Below are 13,685 nucleotides of genomic sequence, written 5' to 3'. Positions count from 1 at the left end.
ATACAAACATTAGGAATTCAAAAAAACTCTTTATTTTTTAATCTTATTTTATCATACATAAGTYAGACTATCAAAACGCATTCCGTTCCATTTCCACCAACCCAAAAACTTTATTAAAACACCAAATATCTCTTAGACTAAACTCTTACACTTATGATGTTTAAGAACTCCTTTAGTAGTAAACTGTTTATGACACACATCACATTTGTAAGGTCTTTCGCCAGTATGATATCTCATGTGAATGTTGAGATAACACTTCCGAGGAAATGCTTTATCGCACTTAGAACAACTGAACGGTTTTTCCTTAGTGTGCACTCTAGTATGAACGTTAAGAGTGTTTCTAGCAACAAATGCTTTGCCGCACACTTCACATACAWAATTTTTCTCACCAGCATGTATTTTTCTGTGAGTTTCCAAAGTAGAACTCTGAGAAAATGCCATGTCGCATTCCGTACACTTGAACGGTTTTTCCTTAGTATGCACTCTAGTATGTACTTCAAGTGTGCGTCTCAGAACAAAAGCTTTGCCGCACACGTCACATACAAAGTTCTTCTCACCAGTATGTATTCTCTTATGGTTGTTCAAACTAGTATTAGTCGTCACTATTTTCCCACAAACATTACAAACATATCTTCCTCCTTCATCACTGTGTATAGTCTCTATATGTGTCTTCAAATGGCTTCTCTGAGTAAAAAATTTCGAGCAGTGTGAACACGGAAACTTTCTCTCGACATAATTAGGATCATGTCGTTTTACATGACTTTTAAAAACTCCATGATTCCTAAATATCTTCGAACACAACTCGCAAACGAATCTTTTTCCATCATGAGCAACTTCTTTATGAGTGGCCAATGTCGTTTTACACATAAAACCCTTATTYCACACTTCGCATTTCAACGGGAAAGCTTTTGTATGCATGGTAATTACGTGATACCGAAGACTAGAGCTGTTGTTTGTTTTGTAATCACAATTTTTACAAAAAAACTTGTAGGATTCTTTAGCAGTGATGCTTGGTGATTTAAACCTGAAACGTACACATTTTAGTAAAATAAACAAAATGCAAAATTTGATACAAAATTACACTGTACCAAAACAATATCTAAAAAAAACATATCTGATTTATTGCATAACAGTGTTTTTCTTTTGGTTTTCTTCTTTTGTCAAATGTATTTCACTATTTCTCATCTATGTCGCTTTGACATTAATATATCAAATGAAATCGTTTTGAGTAATAGTGAAATACATTTGACAAAAGAGGAAAACCAAAAGAAAAACACTGTAAAACGAAGTACGAGATAATAAAATACAAACATTAGAAATTCAATTAACTCTTTATTTTTTAATCTTATTTTATCATACATAAGTGAGACTATAAAAACGCATTCCGTTCCATTTCCACCAAGTCAAAAACTAACAAAAATCTCTTACTCTAAACTGTTACACTTATGATGTTTAAGAACTCCTTTAGTTATAAACTGTTTATGACACACATCACATTTGTAAGGTCTRTCGCCAGTATGGTACCTCATATAAATATTGAGGTAACACTTCTGAGGAAATGCCTTGTCGCATTTAGAACAACTGAAGGGTTTTTCCTTAGTGTYCACTCTTGTATGAACTTTAGGAGTGTTTKTAGCAACAAATGCTTTGCCGCACACTTTACAAACAAAATTCTTCTCACCTGCATGTARTTTTCTGTGACTTTCCAAAGTAGAACTGTGAGAAAATACCATATTGCATTCTGTACACTTGAACGGCTTTTCCTTAGTATGCACTCTAGCATGATCTATAAATGAGGTTCTCCCAACAAAAGCTTTCCCGCACACATCACATYCAAAATTCTTCTCACCAGTATGAATTTTCTTATGATTATTCAAACCAGTATTAGTCGTCAGTCTTTTCCCACAAATATTACAAACATATCTTCCTCCTCTACCACTGTGTATAGTTTCTATATGTCTCTTCAAATGACCTCTTTCATTAAACAATTTCGAGCAGTYWGAACACGGAAACATCCTCTCGACATAATTAGGATCATGCCGTTTTACATGTCTTTTAAAACCACTATCACTAGTAAACATCTTCGAATATAGCTCGCAAACAAATCTCTTTCCACCATGAGCAACTTCCTTATGYGCGGCCAATGTCTTTTCAGAGAAAAAACCCCTATTGCACTCTTCGCATTTAAATTGAAAATCTRTCGTYTGTTTGCGAATTACGTGAATTTTAAGCTTATGGACGTCGGATGTTTTATYATCACAGTTATTACAAAAATACTTATTTTCTCTTTTGTGATAACGCCATATGTGTTTCTTRACCTKACACGYAAAAACAAACAATTGGTCGCATAAAAAACATTTAATTTTTGGCTTCCATTCTTGACACTCATAGGACGTGTTTGTCGACATAAGCCTATAAGCAAACAAAAACATATTTTACCAAAAAAATMTAAAATCTGCAAATGCAAAAGTATTTGTGTTTCTTTTTCCATGAGTAATTTATGAGTAAGTACTTTAAGGCCAACAAATAATGACAAAACAAGTTAAATAAAACAGCAATTTATTGTAAAAATATAACAACTCTTTAAAATATAAAACACTCCAACACTTATACAGCGCCTTTACATTTATGACTGTTAAGGACAGTTTTCGTAATGAATTGTTTCGAGCACAGATCACACTTGTAGGGTCTTTCATCCGTATGGTACCGCATATGGATAGTAAGAGACCCTTTCTGCGTAAACGCTTTGCCACATTCGACACACTTATAAGGCTTCTCTTTCGTATGCACTCTGATATGAGTCTTGAGTAATTGTCTCTTATTAAAAGCCTTCCCGCACACTTCACACACAAAATTCTTTTCACCTGTATGTATTTTTCTATGATCTTTGAAAGTCTGTAAAGCCGAGAGAGTCTTTCCACACACATCACAAACATAACCTGCACCTTCACTGTGCACTTTCATGTGATTCCTCAACCCGTTGGCACTCCCCAACACTTTAAAACACTCCTTGCAGGTAAATTTTTCCTCAATGTGGTTGGGGTCATGCCGAGCCAGGTGGTGCCGAAAGTTGAAAGGGTCTCTGAGTATTTGGGAGCAAACCGGACAAACCAAGCGCATTCCTTCATGAACGACATTCTTATGATGAGCCAAAGGTCCCTTAGCCATAAAACCTTTAAGACACAAATCACATCTGAACGGAAAGTCTCTAGTGTGATGAACAATTATGTGTCTTTTAAGATCCACTTTTGTGATTGTTTGGTAATTGCAAATGGAACATATTCGTTCTCCCAGACTTTCATGCCGGTTGCTTGTGTGGATTTTTAATTCAGCTTTTGTGTGAAATTTTTTGTCGCATTTGAGACACTTGTGTTTTTTATCTTTGTGTCTAGCGACATGTCTGGTGAGTTTGTCTTTAGTTGAAAATGTTTTATCGCAAATTTTGCATTCGAGCTGATTTTCGTCCAAAAACCATCTGAAACATACAAAGTCATGAAACAAGTATTATTTAATAAAGCAAAATGATTAATAGTACGAATCTTGTAAAATTTATTGCAACAACATCGATACAAAATATAAAAATAATTTAATCTGAACATTTATGACTATTAAYAGCAGAGCGGGACACGAACTGCTTATTGCACACTTCACACTTGTAGGGCCTTTCACCAGTGTGCGACCGCATGTGAATATTAAGACTGCCTTTCTGAGAAAACCCCTTCTGACAGTGAACACAAACATATGGTTTTTCCTTCGTATGCACTCTTATATGTTCCACTAGCATTTTTCTCAAAGTAAACCSTTTGCCACACACTTCACAAATATGTTTCTTTTCCCCTGAATGTGTCTTCTTATGATTCTTTAAAGTTTGCATCGTCATTAGACTTTTACCACAAARATCGCACACATAACTCTCCATTGGAAATGCATGCTTCTTCATATGTCTTTTAAAACTCTGCTTCGTGTGCATCACTTTGAAACACTCCTGACACGTATACGCAGTAGCGACGTATTCAGGATCGTGTCGTATCACATGCAGACGAAAATAATCTCGATCTTTGAAAGTTTTCTGACAAAACTGACACACTAATACAACACCTTCGTGTTGGATCTCTTTGTGCCTAATCACATCTCCTCGACTCATAAAACCCTGTCCGCAAACATCGCATTTAAAGGGAAAATCTCTCGTGTGGTGGCGAATCATGTGAATCTGAAGTCGGGTTTTATCCTGCGTTGCGTAGTCGCAAAGATCGCAAAAGGCACGTAAGATTTTGTCATGCTGGTATTGCACATGCTTGTTTAGTTCCGATGGTAAAATAAACATCAAATCGCATTGAGGACACTTGAATTTTTTCTCTCTATGGCGCAGACTATGTCTGCGTAGCAAATTATTAGAAGGGTAGATTTTGAAACAGACTTCGCACTGATACGAACTTCGAGGAGCAGCAAAGATGTATCTGTAAGAAAGGAACAACGTGAGTGTAGAAATACTAAAAACAAAAACTTAACGAATAAAGAGTGAAATAAATAATGTCGCACCCTTGAACAAAAATTTTATTTTCATCGAAATTACAAAACACAACAGTTCCGTTTAAACAAAGCAGAGTTTGATACGAATTTCTGACTACAGGATTGGTCTTTCTCCAGAACGACACCGGACGTGGATTTTCAAGCTGCCACTTTGCGAAAATGACTTATCACACTCTGTACATTTATAGAGTTTCTCCTTCGTATGCATTCTGAAATGCCCCAATAAGTTTTTCCTCGTAGTAAAAAACTTGCCACAGACATCACACAGATATTCCTTCTACCCAGTCTGTATCTTTTTATGCTTACTCAAACCCTCCATATTCACGAAAGTTTCCATCACCCCTGTATGCATCTGCATGTGTTTTTTAAATCTGTGTGTGACCTTAAAACACACTTAGCAAGTAAACGCGATCGAATGTGTTCAGGGTCGTGTCAGAGGACATGAGCTCAAACAGACTTCGGATTTTTAAATTCTTTTGAACAGATTTGGCACACGACGCTCCATGTGACTATTAAGATTTCCTTGACTCGGAAAACCCCAATGACACACTTCGCACATAAAAGGAAAATCCTTATAACATGTAAGCGAAGTCTGGTGTTGTCTAGAGTCGGAAAATCGCATAAATTGCAAAACGCCTTGAGAATTTTTCATGTTTGATTTGTTGCAACGTAAAGGTTTGATCACAGTTCGAACACTTGGACAGAAACAGAAAAAAAGTTGTGTCTGAAGTAAAAGATCAAGTTACAAAAAAAGAACCAAGCTAACATGCTTTTATTATAAATAGAATGAAAATGCACGAAAAAAAAAGAAAAAACATGTTTGGTGTTAAAGTTTACTATGAATCTCAAATACAAAAAAAAACTTTACAAAATCTGACATTTGTGGCTTTTGAGTGCAGCTCCTGAGGCAAATTTCTTATTGCACAAGTGACACTCGTAGGGTCTTTCGCCCGTATGCGTCCGCATGTGAACATTAAGACTGTTCTTCTGAGTGAACGCTTTGTCACACTCTATACACTTGAAAGGCTTCTCCTTGGTATGAACTCTTGAATGCATCACCAAAAACTCCTTCCTTGCAAATGTTTTAGCACACACTTCACACATGTGATTCTTCTCGCCTGTGTGTTGTTGCCTGTGATTTTTCAAACTAGCCGAAGTCGCAAAAGTTTTCCCACAAATATCACAAACACTCTTTCCTTCCTCCCTGTGTCGTTTCATATGTTTCTTTAACGTTTCCGCACTCCCCAACACTTTCAAACATTCCTTGCAAGTGTATTTAGTTGTGACATAATCAGGATTGTGACGAGCAACATGGCGTTGGAAATAAATCGGGTCTTTGAACATGTTTGAGCAAACCGAACAAATCAGTCGTAGACCTTCATGATCGATTCTTTTGTGACGAGCCAAGTATAACTTAGACATGAAACCTTTATCACACAAGTTGCACTTGAATGGGTAGTCTCTAGTGTGGTGGATGATTATATGGGCCCTAAGAGCCCCTTTAGTCTTTGACACGTGATTGCAAATAGAACATTTCTCTGCTGGAGAGTCGTCGTGTCGGTTTTTTATGTGATGTTTCACCTCTGACGTTGTGTGAAACATCTTCTCGCACGAAGGACACTTGTGTTTCCTCTCTTTGTGGCGGTGCATGTGTCTGGTGTGCATCTCTCGTTTCGGAAACGATTTATTACAAATTTTGCACTCGAATGGATTTTTAGGTATTCCTATTCCCAATCTGAAACAAAAAAATAATTAAAAAACAAATCATTAAATCACACATTTTTCACACAAACACTTTTTTGTTCACTAAGATGAGCAAGTTGTGCCTGAAATGAAACATCTAATTAAAAAAATAATGAAACAAAATTATTTTTTATTGCATTTTAATCATAAATAAAAATTGGACATAATTCAAACATTTCACTTTATGTGTTCTAAAATTTACGTAAATTTAGGCGAAAATTTACTAAATCTGGCATTTATGGCTATTGAGGGCCGTTCTTGAAACAAATTTCTTGTTGCACAATTGACATTCGTAGGGCCTTTCGCCCGTATGAGTCCGCATATGAATATTAAGACTGTTCTTCTGAGAGAACCCTTTCTCGCACTCTATACACTTGAATGGCTTCTCCTTAGTGTGCACTCTTATATGCATCACCAACAACTGCTTCGTTGTAAATGCTTTCGCACAAATTTCACACATGTAATTCTTCTCGCCTGTGTGTTTTTTCCTATGAGCCTTTAAACCACTCAAAGACGTCAAAGTTTTTCCACAAATATCACAAACACTGTTCGCTTTCTCACTGTGCTTTTTCATGTGTCTCTGCAAACTCTCCCAACTCGCCAAAACTTTCAAACATTCCTTGCAGGTGTATTTAGTTACAACATGATCTGGATTATGTCGAGCCATATGGTGTTGAAAGTTAGCCTGATTTTTGAATATGCCTGAACAAACCGAGCAAATTAGTCGTAGACCTTCATGGTCGGTTTTCTTGTGCTGAGTCACAAGTTTCTTCGATAAAAAACCTTTATTACACAAGTCGCACTTGAAGGGATAGTCTCTAGTGTGGTGGACYACTGTGTGAACTTTAAGAGCCCCTTTAGTTTTGAACGTGTAATTGCAAAGAGGACAGTTCACTACCGACGAGTTTTCGTGCCGGTTTCTCACATGGACTTTCACCTCTGATGGCTGGTGAAACATCAAATCGCACAAGGGACATTTGTGTTTTCTCTCTCTGTGTCGCTTCATGTGTCTGGTATACTTCGCTCGTTTAGGAAACGATTTATTACAAATTTTGCATTCGAATGGATTAGGATGCACTTCGGTGTCCAGTCTGGAAGATAAAGACAATCTTAATTAAAAACTGACACAAATATTTCACTTGGCTACAATTGCATCTATTCCTACCAAAAATACAAAGACAAAGCTACACATTTTTCACACAAACACTTGTTTAAAAGTTTGACAGAAGTAAAAATATATATCACTCGCTTCGCCCGTGCACAAAATAAACTTTCCCAAGCCCCCTTTCAAAAACCAATGGGAAAAACACCACATGTTAAAGTATTTATTTATCTTACACAAAAACAAGTTGTAATAAATTGGTAATGACACTTTAAAAAAAATAAAAATAAAACACAATTCTGCATAAAAATATTTATTTAAATTTTCTTGGTAACAGTCAAACATAACTAAAATAACACTAGATATGTGTCCTTCTATGTTTCTTCAGTTGCCTCAAAGCAATGAACTTCCCACAAATATCGCACCTTTTCTTATTACTAACTGACTTGACTTGCGTCGAAGTTCCGTGTTTCTCTTTCACGTGAACAACTTTGTGTAAATAATAGTCATTTTCACTTGAAAACGTTTCTGAGCACAAATTACACGGTATTTTACACGGCAGTTGAACAACTTTCACTTGATTAGAACACGTCTTAGTCCTAATAGGAATTATCCTTGGGGCGTAAGACTGTGGTGATTCATTTCGTTCTTTCACGTGTATAACCTTGTGTAAGTAATATTGAGTTTCGGTGAGAAATGACTGGTTGCAAAGATTGCAGGGAAGATACACGTGTCCATTGTACCTGAAAGAAATTGAAATTATTAGCAGTCAAAACAAAGTACAATTACTAGAAATAGATTCGCCGCCAAAACAAAAATATGAAAATTTCAAAAAATCTGTTTATTGTATTTCAAACTTAAACAATAAGAAAAACTTATTATTTTTTCCAAATGGAAATAAAACACACACGTCCACGAAGCCACTGTCATAAACTCCTTTGAATGTCTTAAACTTATCACAAAAATTGTCTGTCTCAGAAGCAACAACAGCTCCGCCGATTAGAGACTTAGACCTATGCTCAAGTCTCTTTTTGACAACGCCAACTCACAAATATCACAATACAATTATTTACAACTTGTGGCTCCGTTTATGCTTCTCCAGCGATACTTTAAGTACGAATTCCTTGCAGCAAACCTTGCACTTATGTTTCTTAATATAAGGGTGTCGTCGCGCCATATGAGTGGATAAAACGCGCACTGTCTCAAATTTCAAAGTACAAATATTGCATGAGAATGGTAAATAAAATATGAAAGGGTCTATTTTCTGATGAATCCCCGAAATGTGGTCCTGGAGGTCCTTCTTCGATGTTGCAATAAAGCTGCAAGAAGGACACTTCATAAAAGCAGGTAAAAGTAAGTAGGGTGTCTGCCACCTGAAACAAAGTTTTTGTTGAACAAAATATAAAAAAACCGGTTTATTCAATTTTGAAGCACTAAAAAAATATTAAAACAACTTTCTCGTAACAAATAATTTATTAACACCCAAAAGTATGGAAACAGGTACATAACATAGCTTCTGTGAAGAAATCGAAAATAAAATAAAAAACATTACGACCTGATAACAAAAACAACTAGTCAACAATGGGTTTACACTTATGCTGAGTCAGCCTAGACCCTGAGATAAACTCTTCTAAACACACACTGCACTTGTAAGGCCTCTCCCCTGTGTGTTTCCTCATATGCACCTTAAGTGCCGGTTTAGTATTATGTCCCTTCCCGCACACATCACACTTGTGCGGTTTTTCCTCATTATGTGTCAACATATGACTCTGAAGCGCCTGATTCCTGGCAAAAGCCTTGCCACAAATCTCACAAATATGTGTCTTAAGCCCCGTATGACTCTGCATGTGCACCGCCAATTTGGCGTAACTCTTCCCACACACGTCGCACATTTGCCCTTCTCTTTGTCCATGATGCGCCTTCACATGTCTTTCAAAATCCCTCGCGTTTTGTATGACTTTCGAGCAAATCTCGCAGGTGAATCCGGTTTTAGGCTGATTGGGATCATGAGTTTTGAGGTGTGTCCTCAGACCTGCCTCGTATTTGAACACCTTTTTGCAGATTTCGCAGACGTAGCGAGTGCCTTCGTGCACCGACTTGTGGTGGATGTCGAGAGACCACTTCTTGGCATACCCTTCACCACATAGCTCGCATCTGAAAGGGTAGACTTTGGTGTGTTTGGCCACGATGTGTAACCGCAAAATAGACTTAGTAGGGGCGGCGTGGTTGCACATATCGCAGATYAACCGCCGGTTTTCGTGATGTTGCGAAATGTGCTCTTTGAGGGTGTAGTTGTCGTAGAGGTGTTTGTCACACTGAGGGCATTTTATTTTGGGTGCAAAGTGGCGGCGGCGGTGAATATTCAATTGGCTTTGGAATCTGTACGAACGGTGGCAGAGATCACAGGAGAAAAGTTGTTTAATTTGAGGCTCGAAATGACGGAGGCGGTGGTTGTTAAAGTGGCTTTCGTATTTGAACACACGAGAGCAAAGATCACAAGGATAAGAACCGATCATTTTCATTTCGTTTGATCTACAAGCAGTGGTTTTTCTAAACGGAGTACAATTTAACCAACTTACAAAAAATTCTCCTCTTTGGGCATTACCATCATTATGAAATTAGGATTAGTGTGGGTTTCTCTGTGCATTAAAAGTTCTTCTGCCCTATCGAAAGAAGAAGWGCAAAAGTCGCACATGTAAGCCCACTGACCATTRTTCTTCACAAGYCGGTATCTAAACCTGCAAAAAACTACAGTTAATARAATTTRCATTTTWACTTMGAAAATAAATTGTCTCACTTCTGGAAATTWGCAGCCAAACTCAAGTAGCAAAASAACAYTTTTATTGAACAAGTTACAAAATTAAACACCACAGATTCGAAATAACCATACATTTTTCGTAGCTGCACCTATTTTTCAACACTTTTTTYCATCGCTCACAACAGTAAGAAGTRTTTTTATCATCAGACAAAATGTGTGAATTTATAGCTAAATCTAGAAACTCCTCAAGATACTTTTTAGAACGAACACAAAAGACACAAATATCAAAAGAATATAGTCTACAAAGAGAATCCAGTCAGAACACAAGTGAAACAAATAGGTAATTGGTAGAAATATTAATCCAAAAATCATCATTTCAAAACTGGTGCAAATTAATACAAAGTAGTCAAAAAGATAACATTTTATTAAGCGTTTTAAAAATTTACAGACAAAGACAATATACACTAGGCCACTCTGCATTTATGCACCTTCATTGCGCTTTTCGAAACAAAAGATTTCGAACAAATGTCACACTTGTAGGGCCTTTCCCCAGTGTGTAACCTATTGTGTATGACCAAACTACTCCTCTGACTAAAACACTTGCCACACACTTGACACTTGTGTGGTTTTTCCTTCGTGTGCACCCTCAGATGTACTTTTAGGATCATCCGACTATTAAAAGCTTTGCCACAGACATCACAGATGTAATTTTTTTCGCCCGAATGTGTAGTTTTATGTAGTCTTAAACCACTTAAAGTGCTACAACTTTTGCCACACACATCACAAACGTAATCATCAGACACTCCATGCTTGCGCTTCAAYTGATAAGACAATTGCGTCTTCCAGTCAAAAATCTCGTGACATAGCTCGCACTTGAAGACTTCTTGGACATGATCAGGATCATGTTTCTGAACATGAATTTTYAAGTGTGCTTGGTCTTTAAACATTTTACTGCAAATTTCGCAAATCAGTCTTTGGCCCTCGTGCTGGAACTGGCGGTGGCGTTTGAATTGGGTCTCTTGGAAGTAGCCCAAATTGCAAAGGTCGCATTTGAAAGGATAATCTTTTGTGTGAACACTGATTTCGTGCGATTTTAAAGAAGCTTTGTAGTTGGTCCGATAATCGCAATAGGTGCAACAGAAATTGCGCTGTTGCTCGTGAACTGTTCTGATGTGGTTTTTTAAGTGACAGCGAGATACAAAAGCTCGTGAACAGTAATTGCATTGAAAGAATTTCTCCCGGTGGTAATACTGATGCTTTTGGAATTTACGTCTGTCCATAAATATCTTAGGACAGCCGGGACATTGAAACGGAGGCTCACTGTCCATATCTAATATGCAGATTCTGGAAAAAAACATGTAATAAGTTAACGAATTATACGCTTCTGGCACTAGGGAAATAAAACACAAGCAAAAAATTCAAACTTTATATCCAAGTGAAACTGGGCTACAACTATATCCTAAACACAAAAAAACTAACAAATTTTTTTTGGTTCTCAACCAATTTGTAACAAAAAAACACTGGTAGATATTTTTTTAGTACGATCTAGTAAAGACACATTACACAAGCATCTTGTGTTGTTTTTTCAGGTGGCTATTAAGCAAACTCTTGGCTACAAACCGTTTTTGACAAATCGTACAACCAAATGGCCGTTCCTTGCTATGCGCAACTTTCACATGAATGGTAAGAGAACTCTGCTGCGTATATTTTTTACCACAAAACTTACAAACACAAGGTTTTTCACGCGTGTGCACTCTTTGGTGAACTCTCAACAGCTCAGTACTGACAAATCTTTTCCCACAATAGTCACAAACAATCGGCTTTTCTCCCGTGTGCACCATCAAATGTATTTTAAATCCAACGGATGTCATTAGAACTTTTCCACAAATCTCACACAAAAGATACAAGCGGTCGTGCCTTATTTTCTTGTGGGCTTGAAGAGCCCGTTTCGATGAGAAGATTTTCTCACATATGGAACATTGCACTTTCGCCGGTTTTTCATAAGCTTTATCATGTTGTGTCTTCTTATGCTGATCTAAGTAATTCCAAGCGACTAGTTTCTTGCAAATGTTGCATGCGACTTTTTCAGAAAAGTGTTGACTGTAATAGTGGTTTTCAAAGAGTTTCTTACAATCGCCAACAAATATTTCACCACAGAGTTCACAGATTATCTTCTTGTGGATTTTTTTATGATAAGCTAGGGCAAAATAAGCGTCGAATTTTTCYTCACACTCACTACAGYGGTACATATTGTTTTGCGCATGCATTTTACTATGAAACAGTAAAAGTATTTTGTTTGAAAAAGTCTCACTGCAGTATTCACAAAAATAGTTTCTAGCGTGTAGCTGTTTCCGATGTTGGCGAAGAAGATCAACCGATGAAAAATACAAATGGCATACTCGGCAATAGTAGCAACTTTTCTTAAATTCTTCTTTAATCACAACTGAGGAATATCTGTAAAAAATACGTTAGATATAAAAATATAAAAAGCTCGCCCCTACAATCAACAAAAAAAATTTCAAATATAATCTTTTTGCTTGTAGCATTTTAAGTAAAGAAAAATGTTTTTTTAACATTCTAAACGCAGTAAAAAAAAGTTTGGAAACCACAATTGGTAGTGAAAATAACATTTGAGTAAGAAAACAACAAATCCATAACCATTTATTAGAAAAAATATTTACAGAACTGGTTTATTTTGTGTGTTGCTTTGTATGCCTGTTAAGACTACTCTTTTGCGTGAAAGTCTTAGCACAAAATGAACACTTGTAAGGTCTTTCCTTCGTATGAATTCGGATATGGTCTGCCAGAGTGGACCTCTGCGCAAAAGCCTTTCCYCAGTAATCACAAACGTACGATTTTTCCCCCGCGTGTATTTTCTTGTGTGCCTTTAAACTACCCAAAGTAGTCAAAATCTTGCCACAGAGGTCACAAACGTATGTCTTCGCCTCTCCATTATGTTTCTTTACGTGTGTTTGAAAGTGTGACCTTGAGTGAAAGATTTTACGACAGGTTTGACAAGTGTACACTCGTTGTACATAATCCGGGTTGTGTTTTTCCACATGAGAGTGAAAACTCTTCTCATCGCAAAACATTCTCTTGCAAATTTCACACACGAAACATGTGCCTTCATGTTTTCGTCGGTGGTTCTCCAAACTAGTTTTTTGGACATAACCCATAGGACACTTGTCACATTTAAAAGGGAAGTCTCTTGTGTGAATCGAAATCATGTGAGTTCTAAGTGCGTTTTTTAAATACGCGGAAAATGGGCACAAAGAGCAGAAAAAATTGCGTTGTTTGAGATGTCTGCTTTTGATGTGAGTATTGAGCTGGTAGTTYGAGAGAAAACGTTTGGTACATAAGTGACACTGAAAATTCTTTTCGTTGTGTTGGTATACGTGCTTCTGAAGTTTTCTTTTAGTTGGGAAGGTTTTGTAGCAACTGGGACAAGGAAAAAGTACTTGTTTAGCATTTTCAAGAGCAGATGACCTGGAATAGAGAAAAATGTTGTTAATAGGAAAAAAATAAAAGACAAAGACTAGTTCTGACAAATTT

General features: G+C 36.9%; 2 protein-coding genes across 40 annotated transcripts in view; both read right to left on the bottom strand.

Moving 5' to 3' along the window:
* LOC123012734 (zinc finger protein OZF-like) overlaps positions 1-13,685 on the bottom strand; it is a 92,877-nt gene that overhangs the window by 57,063 nt on the left and 22,129 nt on the right. The window contains exon 4 of one of the 39 annotated variants that reach the window (XM_044414816.1): positions 1,682-2,412. The exons of 30 other annotated variants lie outside the window; for them this stretch is intronic. In XM_044414816.1, coding sequence (XP_044270751.1) covers positions 1,682-2,412 — 731 coding nt within the window. Of the gene's footprint in view, positions 1-98; positions 1,025-1,681; positions 2,413-2,592; positions 3,476-3,571; positions 4,458-5,379; positions 6,266-6,481; positions 7,365-10,582; positions 11,478-11,545; positions 12,588-12,780; positions 13,620-13,685 lie in introns of those variants that run through there. 8 more of the 39 variants (XM_044412795.1, XM_044414214.1, XM_044413761.1 and 5 more) reach the window with 8 other exon arrangements.
* LOC123015392 (zinc finger protein 234-like) lies at positions 8,832-10,160 on the bottom strand. The gene is made up of 2 exons (XM_044415091.1): positions 9,955-10,160; positions 8,832-9,907 (listed from the first exon to the last, which is right to left on the bottom strand). The coding sequence occupies exons 1-2, from the start codon at positions 10,143-10,145 to the stop codon at positions 8,947-8,949; spliced, it is 1,152 nt and encodes a 383-aa protein (XP_044271026.1). The 5' UTR covers positions 10,146-10,160; the 3' UTR covers positions 8,832-8,946.

This window comes from Tribolium madens, unplaced genomic scaffold (genome assembly GCF_015345945.1).
Source record: "Tribolium madens isolate multiple individuals breed KSU strain unplaced genomic scaffold, Tmad_KSU_1.1 Scaffold_11;HRSCAF=98;Tcas5.2_LG3b, whole genome shotgun sequence".
Classification (NCBI taxonomy): Eukaryota; Metazoa; Arthropoda; class Insecta; order Coleoptera; family Tenebrionidae; genus Tribolium; species Tribolium madens.
This window is presented reverse-complemented; position numbering and strand designations above follow the sequence as displayed.